This window comes from Tauraco erythrolophus, chromosome 9, assembly GCF_009769465.1.
Source record: "Tauraco erythrolophus isolate bTauEry1 chromosome 9, bTauEry1.pri, whole genome shotgun sequence".
NCBI lineage: Eukaryota > Metazoa > Chordata > Aves > Musophagiformes > Musophagidae > Tauraco > Tauraco erythrolophus.
This window is the reverse complement of record NC_141473.1, coordinates 23,356,456-23,365,828: the sequence shown is the minus strand read 5'-3', so window position 1 is coordinate 23,365,828 and position 9,373 is coordinate 23,356,456. Positions and strand designations below refer to the sequence as shown.

At 51.4% G+C, this 9,373-nt stretch overlaps 1 protein-coding gene across 3 annotated transcripts in view; it reads left to right on the top strand.

Annotated features, from left to right (window-relative positions):
• Positions 1-1,485: 1,485 nt before the first annotated feature.
• The window catches only part of PDLIM1 (PDZ and LIM domain 1), a 46,796-nt gene continuing 38,908 nt past the window's right edge, over positions 1,486-9,373 (top strand). For all 3 annotated transcript variants that reach the window (XM_086616600.1, XM_086616601.1, XM_086616599.1), the window contains exon 1: positions 1,486-1,582. In XM_086616600.1, the coding sequence (XP_086472726.1) occupies positions 1,487-1,582 (96 nt within the window). In that variant the 5' untranslated portion in view covers position 1,486. The remainder of the gene's footprint in view (positions 1,583-9,373) is intronic.

Genomic DNA, 9,373 nt, shown 5'->3' with positions numbered 1-9,373 from the left:
ACTGATGTCACTCCCTATCCTAATGTACTTGGTAAGGAACAAGCTTGAGATGCTTCTGTGACTGCAGAAGCTGGGTGCGCAGAGAGGGGAAGAGGACCCAGCGGCATGTCAGCTCTCTGGAAATCCCTCACGCTTGGGGGGAAAGGAGCTCTTGGTGTCACTTTCTTCACTGCCAGGAAATGTGTGATGATGCAGTGGAAGAACTAGTTCTTTCTGATAGAGATGAGACTAGTAGACCAGATGCATCTACCTCAGAAGGAGATAACCTGTGAAATGACAAGTTGATGCAGGAAAAGGGTGGAAGCCAATAAGGAGGGCTGCAGAGGCAAGTCTGTGTCTTGCCATAGGATCATTCGTAGCTGCGCCGTGTAGGGCCAGCACTTGGGTGATGCGCCTCCTCCCCACTTCCTGACTGTTCCATGCTCCTCAGCTGTGGCTGAATCCCAGCTCCCAGAGCAGCCTTGTGCTCCAGCTTACTGATGTTCTGTGTTGCCTGAGCTGTGTATTAATGCATGAATGTTTTCTGGAAAAGAAAGTAAGTGAAATTTTGTCAAAAGACTTTCCTCAACACAGTTGTGTGTACTACCTGCACAACCCCCTACTTGCCCACGTGCCTGCACTGTTGAACAGTTGCTTTATTTACTAAATAAGAGTAATGCTTGTGCTCAGTTTGTAAATGCCAGCACTGTTGCTGAAACCAACCTTTCCCACCTGTCCATTGTCAGATCGGTGGGGGCTTAACACGGAACTGGAACAACTATTTTTCCTGAATCATGGCTAAGGAGGTTGGGAGAAACCCGTACAGAAGGATTCCTTCTTTTGTTGGTGGTACCACCCCTAAGGGGCTAAAATTAAACAAAACTGCCTAAAGCAGTGGTGAACCTAGGCTAAATTAGGGGAAAGGTAATACCCGTCCCAGGCTCCGCCCTCACTCCTCAGCTCCCAGCTGGGAAACAGCACACAAAGCCGCTTGTTTCCATCGCCTCCATTAGGTTTCAGAGTTAACATCGCACCGGGCTGGAGCCGGACGAGCCGTGTTTGCCGGGGCGATGCCGCACCGGGGCAGCCTCGCCTGCGGGCGCCCGCCGGTGGTTTGCTCGGCGGCCGTCCGCCCTTCTGGTCGCGGTCAGCTCCAGCTGCAGCGGAGGCGCAGCTCTGCCGGGAGCGGGTAAGACGGGGCGTGAGACGGTCGGGCTTTCCCAAGATCGAAATTCTCGTCCTCTGGCGGCGGCTCGGCCCCGCGAACCTCCCTCGGGGCGGTTTCACCTTAACGCGCGGCGGGCCACGGAAACATACGCGAGAAGGCAGCAGCCGCCCGGCGGTGTCCGGAGAGCTCTGCCCCCCAGGGCGGGACGGCCAGCCCGGCGGCGGGGCTGGCAGCCCGGGGAGGGGCTGGAGGCGGTGGCGGGGCGGGCCGGGGGTGGGCCGGGCCGGGCCGGTGCAGGCGGCGGGGCTGCCGGGCGTCCCGCGAGGTGCAGGCGCGCACATGGGGACGCACCGTATCGTGCTGTCGGGCCCCGGGCCCTGGGGCTTCCGTCTGGTGGGCGGCCGGGACTTCGAGCAGCCCCTCACCATCTCCCGGGTAGGGCGCGGCGGCGGCGCGGGCGGTGCGGGGGGCTGGGGCCGCCCGGGACGGGCGCGGCGCGGCGGCGGGTCCGGGTCCGGGTCCGGGTCCGGGGGAGGCTGGGGCTGGCAGGTGGTGCAAAGGCAGCGTTAGTGACACAGCCCTTCCCGCAGAGGTTTGGGGGTTTTTTTGTCCTCCTCCTTTTCTTTTTTCTTAATGGTTATGGAGGAATCCCTGGTGGCCCACCCAGCCCCTTAACCTGGCTGTGACCGGGGTCTTGGCTTCTTACCTACCCGCCCTCCTCAGTTTGTCCATAGCAAGCCCCTTACCACAGGCAGAGGGACTCCCCTCTGCTCCAGCCAGCCCATAATTTGGGGTTTGCAGCCCATCCTACGGGACACAGTCGCACTGAGGTGGTGTTGAACACTCCCTGCTTTTGCTTGCCATGTATAGTTAAAAGAAAAGCCTTTGTTTACGGAAGCCTTATTAACCTACGTTTAAGTGCCTCTGCCTGCTTCTGTTTTAAGTCCTTCTTATGCCCCTTAAAGAAAAATTAGTTAGGGAGTTACAATTAAAGTTTCACATCCAAACAGTTTAGTGGTGTAATTTAATTTGTCCTCCTCTGCTCTGGCGTTTGCCTGTAACACGTCAGGGTTTGGTTCAGACAACTTCGCTTCTCTGTCCACGGACCCATCTGCGCCCAAGTGTCCTCGCGCACAGGTACCCCCGTCCCACTGCCGCCTGCTCCTGCGAGGAGCTGGGCCCTGCCCCAGCTGCTCGCTGCAGGCCGGCAAAAAGCAAGGAAGGGCATGCGTGCCCCTCTCTTCCTGCGTGGGGGTGATAAACCCCAAACCCCCTGTCTCTCCTTGGCCTTGCGTGGGGTGTGCTGCTCGGCATCTTGTCGGGGCTGGCTGCTGGCCTCTCTCCAGGGCAGAAGGAATTGCTCCGGTTTCCAGCAATCTTTCTGCAAACCAGAGGCATCTGGTGAGCTGCTGGCAGCCCTGGGCTCTGGCCTCTGCCACCACCTTTGCGTGTCTCTGAAGTCCCCTGGGCCTCGGGTGAGGAAGGGCTGCTGGAGGTGGGACATACAAGAACTTGAACTTTTGTGAGCTGCCCTTAAAGAAGAACAGGATGGTGAAACTTGTGATTTTTCTAAATACCTCCTGCCGCAGGGTCCCGCTGCCAGAAGGCTGCCGGCTCTGGGACTGGCAGAGCTGACAAATGTTGTCAAACCCACAGAGGGGGGGAAGTTATTAATTTTCTGTGTAACCTCTTTCAATTACAGTAATAATGCTTCATTCTTCTAAAGCATTTTTTGGACATGAAAGCAGCTTTGGGGTAGAGGAAGTGATATTTACTTCATTGTTATGGTAATTGTTGCCATTTCCTTCCAGCAAAAGGCTCTCAGACAGAAGCATGTCTGAAGTCCTACCTCGACACTCTTACCTCTCCTCCTTGATCGCCTTTGTCAGTGCTTATGGGCACATACCAAGGGACATAGATCAGCAAAGCAGCAAAAATAACCTTCTCATGAGAAATTGTGACCCTGGAGACTAAAATATAATAAAATAGTCTTTCTGATGGTGGTGACGTAAATGTTGCCAATTGGCAGCTCTTATCACACTTTTCTCTTGTGGCCTCTCTGACATTTTTAGTTTCCCCTCCAAGACTTCAAGCCATTAATCTTTCCTGTGGTTCACTCCTAAGGTTCCTGGGTTTGTCCCCTTGGTTCAGGAACAAAGCTCTCAGTGAGTTCCTCCTTACCACATAAAAAAAAGATATGGTCCAGTTTTGGCCTGTTTTAAAGAGTTTGATCCTCCTTGTGTGATGACTTTATGGGGCTATAACTTCATTTTTCTTATTACCTTTGATACCTGTGCTCTGATGAGAGCTTTTTGGGCATGGAGCCCTCCTCCCCTCACAGGATGGGGCAAGCTGTAGCTGTAGGACTGGCATCTGCCAAGAGTTGTGAGGGCCTTGGTCCCACCAAGGTGTGAGATGAGGAGGCTACCTGAGGGGAATGAGAGGGTGGGGAGGCTGTAGCCTGTGATGAGAGCATCACCCTGGGATCAGGGGAGGATGTGGCTGTCCTTCCCCAGCACTGTTACGTGTTTGCTTTGTGCTGTAGCATGTAGGTTGTAGGTCCGCAGCACAGATGTGCTCATGGAGGATGCTGTTAGCAGCGGTGTGCAGGGCTGGGCTGCCCACTCCGGGCCAGGCATGCATCCTTGATTGTACTGGGGAGCAGCATTGTCCTGCCACTGGCAGCCTGGCAATTTGAGTGTGCTACATGGCGGACAAGTCCTCTCCCGTGAGGCCAGTGGAGCCTGGCTCTGCCTCATCCAGGGCTGCCTGTCCCATTGATCCACCGATGAGGTCACCTTGCTGCTCCAGGTGCGTGCTGGCATGGTGAGACACCAGGAGAGAGGCATCCATCCAGTCATGGGCCTAAACTGCATGTTTTGCAGCCCTCTTTGAACCGAGGTGCCTAAATTCAGCCTGCGTTGCCTGCCAGGAGCTCAGATTTGGCTTCTGGTGGCATCGTACTCATGGTGAGCTTTTGAGCTTGTCTTGGTATTTATGGCCCTCATCACCATTGTATCTCAGCTTCTTACTAGTGGCTTTGGCTTCTCAAGCTCCCCTCTGACGCAGGGAGGGTTTATCACGGTCATGCTGGTGGGAGGCAGCACCATTTGAGTTGGCGGGACAGCTCCTTCCCCAGGGGGAATCATCGGAGTTTGATGCTGCAGTCGTGGGTCCAAGAAGGATGAGGAGTCCTGGTGCTGTGAGCAAGGGAGCCAGCAGAGCAGCCTGGCCAAGAGCTTCTGGCTGGCAGTGGCTGCTTGGCACCAATGGCCAGTTGTGCCTAAGGAGAGCAGCAGAGGGAAGATTATGGTATTTCCACAGCTGCTCTTATCTTCTCTTTTGTCACTGCCTTAACCCCCTCCTTTCCACTTGAACGGTATGTTCAAAACTGCATCAGGCTCAAACATATCATGAGCATCTTCTCAAGCAGACGCTTCTGGTTTCTTGGTTGTGTTGGACCAGTCTTCCTGGTGAGAGCCGAGTGGGGATTTCACAAGTGCTGTGCGTGAGACTTTCTTGTGAAGTCTTCACAGATGTTTCTGGTTTACTTTTCTCTTCAGAACTGTAGGGTTATGATGTACACTTTATTACAGTCTTTGTTCAAAAAAAGACTTGTGTTGATCGTGTAATGAACCCTAGACCAACGCCTACTGGATTGCCTTACAGGAGTAGGAAAGACCCTTGTCTTTGACTCACTGCATGGTATCATCCAAAGAGTGACAATGGGGTGGAATTTGAGAAAATCTTTCTGGGCTGTGGATGGACACACTGCAGGATAATGGTGTCCATAGAGCTGCCCTATGTATGGGGTATTCCCAGTTAAATCCCAGTGAGACTGGTAGAGGAAGCAAGCAATGTGTTACATGAGGAGGGATGCCCATGAGATAGAGCTGGCTGAAAACCAGCACAGTTGGTAGACCTCATCTCCTTCTGTCCCTCAGGTAAAGTGAGCTGTTGCCTGTTTGGTTGCATTTGATTTTGATTAAACATTGGGGATTTCTGTTTCCAGTTGAATATATACATGGAACTATCTGATAAACCTTGTTCTTGAGATGATTTTTTTGTGGTAGCGATTCATTGATCTTTAATGTCTGACCGAAAATACAGGCAGAGGGGAGTTCTGCTCTATGTTTTGTCATGTCAAAAACCTCCCAGCCCCATTAAGGAGGGGTGTCTGTCAGAGTCTGTGAAACTGAATGTTTTGTTACGAAACTGAGCATTTTCTCAATGAAAAAGCGATTTCAAGACAGCCCCGTTCTGCAAATATGTTAAAAAGATGAAGTCTCAACATTATGCTCGTTGCTGATTTCATCTATAGTAACATGAATTCATTCCTGTTTAGTCTGATGTTTTATCTATTCATGGTATTTTAAGAGCTCAGCGTTTATAGCAAGTATAGAATTGAAAGATAATTGGATATTTCCTGGGTGTTTGGGGTTTTTTTAAGTGTGTCGCTCTGAACCAGTTCTATAAACTTAAAACTTGATTTAGTGATAAAACTGGACTTGATGGCCTGAAATCAAGCACAAGACTGAATCCTATGGTGTGGAAAGACTTCGAGTTTGCCTTTGGTACTGGCTGACGTCCTTACCCCTGCTCTCAGCCAGTTGCCCGTTAGGAAGCAGCTGAGCAAAGGCATCCTGGAGTCACTGGTGAGAGAAAGCCCCAGGGGTATGGGATGCCCTGCTGCCAGGCGTCTCTTGTGTGGTCTGAGGGGCTCAGCGGAGCAACCATGGCAGCGGATGGTGGAGACCGTCCTCCCTCTGGAGTGTGCCAGGGCTGAGGTGTATGCCACGAGTATCTGCCTCGGGAGCTGGGCTGCAGCTTTGTCCTTGGGCGGAAAGAGAGGAAAATAACCTGCGGCCACGGTCTGAGACATGGGAGAGCTGGGGCTGGATGGGCAGGCCTCTGTGCCCAGAGGGCAGCTGGAACGCCTCCCCTTCTGCCAAGGGAAACGTGAGGTTCGGCGGGTGTGATAGGATTTAGGGTTGGGCTGGCTTTCCTCCTCAGCCCAGGGAGCCTTGGCAGGTCCCCGCTGCGCACACCTATGGCTGTGATCCCTCTGCTGCCCAGCCCAGCTTCCGTGCCCAGGACTGCAAATGCCGGTGTTGTGCTTGGCGCTTGCTCTGAGGCGGGCTGGGCAGAGGGAGCCCGCTGAGGGAAGCTGCTGGCGTTTATGGGAAGGTGAATGTGGCTTTACATTTCCTACACTGATGTTTTCCCTTCTGCTGCCGGGCTGGCCAGGGACTGTGGCAGCACCAGCGCTGCCATGCTGTGCCGCGCTGCCTAGGGTGCCTGGCAGAGCTGCTCCATAACTAGGTGGCCGATCGGCACTTGTGGGACACCGGTCGTTGGGGTCACCTGCTGAGAGCGTCTGGCCCTCCAGAAGTAGCTGGGTTGATGTTTAGAGGACAGCATGATGCCTGGTGCCTTCGCTGCCGGAGGGAATCCTGTCCAGTCCATCTGAGCACTTCCTTAATTGTAGCAAGCAGAAAGCGGCTGAGTTTTCTTGCAGTAAAGACGAAGCGCTTTGGGGCATGGGACTGGCTTGATCTTTTCCAGGCCTGTTTCCTGAGTCTGGGGGGCAATTTTATCTTTAGAAAAACATTCAAAAGAATTAGGATACTAATCAAACACCTACCAGAGTTACGTGCAGGAGCAGTACTCTTGCCTCTCCTAGGAGCCAGAGTTGTGCGTTCTGTCGTTCACCTTTTCAGACCAATTTGCCATGAGTTATGTGGAGCTTGGTGTCACCAAACTTTGGAGTACCCTTTTCTCTGTACCTTTTCTTGGAGTCCAGCATCATTTCCTTTGACAACATCTGATCCCCCCTTCTACTTGATGAGTTCTCCAAAGAACCTAAAGAGAGAACTCCACGTTGAGAGGAAATGTCCAGTCCTAATCTTGTGTGAGAGCTTTAAGCCCCAGAACTTAAGTTGACAAAAGTAAATATTGGACTTCTTGAGAAAAAGAGAGTCCTTTTGTTCCCTGATCTGCTTGTTCCTAGATGTCAGGTTATGTAGGGTTGCAAACTTCTTGGTACCTTTCACCCTCAAAAATAACTTTGTCCATCAAGAGATGTATTTGTCTTGTGAAATGCTTTGGGTTTGCAGGGTGCAACATCAAAATAACAGCAGCAAATGGATTTTTTTTTTTTCAGTATAAACAGGGAAATTAAGGAGGCCTTAACTGCATAAACAATTGATGTTCTAGACAGTGACACAGTATCTTAGATGTTTGCTGATTACTGGACATGTTTTATTTAGAGGATGAAATAAACCATCAGGAAAGGTTCAGCTGCTGAGCAGCTCTATGTAATGTTTTTGAGGCCTTGTAAGAAATCTTTATAATCTTTTTAACGTGGGGCATGTTGCAAAACAAGCTGTGCGGCTGGGTGACTCGTTGACCACCACTTGCGCATCCATCTGAGCAAATCATCTGACCTATATCTTTTTGCACGGCCTTCCAGAGCTCAGCCCTCTCTGTGCTAATGCCTTCCCTTTTCTATGTTAATAATGCTCATCTGGCTGTCAGAAACAGGCAGGACGTGAAGACAGGCAGGTGAGGGCAAGCTGGGCTGCCAGAGGGGCTTGTGCAGTGGGAGCCCAGACCCTGCTGGTGTAGGCTGATGCTCAGGGGTTTCACCAGCCAGAGCCGTGTCCCCCGTCCCCTTCTCCTCTCCTGGTGATGGTGTGGTCTGGGCCAGCACAGAGCAGCCAGTGAGCTTTGAGCTGTGGCAGTGTCAGACCGTAATGGTGCAGAGAACAGGAGCAGCTTGGGAGGAAAATCACCCAGACTCGGTTGTGAGGAACCAGCCTGTTATTCCCCCTCCCCTAAAGAGAAGGGGTGGGGAATGTGCGTGCCTGAATTTTCTCATAGCCTCTGATCTCTGCTGACCCAGCTGCATGCTTTTGCTGGGAGAAACTGTGGCTGCTTAGCATAATACTCCAGTGTTGAGGACATTACTCATAGTAAAAGAGCAGTGTGTGTGGGTGGGGAGGATTAAACTGAACGTCAGAGATGTCTAGTTGTCGCTGGTGGCCTTAGAAGTATGTTGCTGCATGTCTGTTCAGTCCAGCAAAGATGCAGCTGGGTTTTCCTCTCAAGCTCAGATAGGTGCTGTTTATCCAGATCTTTTTCTTGGCTGATGTTAGTTTTCTCATTTCTTATCTCTCCATCGCTTCTTGGGATGTGTGTCTAGGTGTGGAGTGATGGGTGGTGCCGGAGGCTGTAGGGTCTGTGAGAAACTGTGAAGGGCTGATGGAGGAGTGAGTAGTGTGCCTGGATGGATGTGGGGGGAGAAGGCCAGAAAGAATTGAATTAATTTTAGACCCACCCATCTATCTTGACTCACACGGAGCTGCGCTATGCTACTTTTCTTAGAACTGCTTCCCACCCTTCCTCCCTCATTTGCTGTGAGCAGCAGCTTCCCTTAATGTACCCACTGCTGCCTCTTGGATCGTCGCCTGCAGAAGGAAAAAAGGCACTGTGCATCCCTGCCCAGGGACTGCAAAGCTTGTTAGATAGCATGTATGGAGGTAAGTGCATCAAATGTAAAACGTGGTTGTGTTTGGCTAGCTCTAGGACAGACAGCAGTTTTATAAAGAGGGCCTGGGAGCTGGGTAAGCAGCTAAATATGTCTCATTCCTTCCACTAAGTTGAAGTGTTTTATTTTCTGTTGTAAACGCACCCACCCAAAGACTAGCTGAAGACTTAACATGTCATAGCAGAGTCCTTCGTTTGCTGCCTGACTGCCAGCGCAAGGGGCTGACTGCAGGCAACCGCCTGGGAGACAACTCTGAACGTTGCAAAGTCCCGGTGGTGTTGACAAGGTGGAGCCCAAAGTATATGTGCAGGGAAGGTGAGGAGGACAGATAGTTTTCCTACCCTCTTCATGATTGCAGAGTTTTGTTTTATATATATATGTATATATATATAAAAAAATAAAACTCGGCACTCACACGTGCATATGTACACAAAACTTCACTGTATGATATAAGAAAGTAATGTATGTTTTTCTTCTATCCATACCAACCCTGAATCTGTGTGACCTCAAAAAGAGGGGTCCAAGCCTATAACTGGTCTAAGCCGTTATCTAGTACACTGAGCTTTGCATGAGTAAAGAGTGAATGCTCAAGCCCACGGATTACGGGGATTATTTGTTTCTTCAATATGCTGGGAAATGTGTCTGAGCTGGTATCAGGGACCTAGTTTAATGTGTCT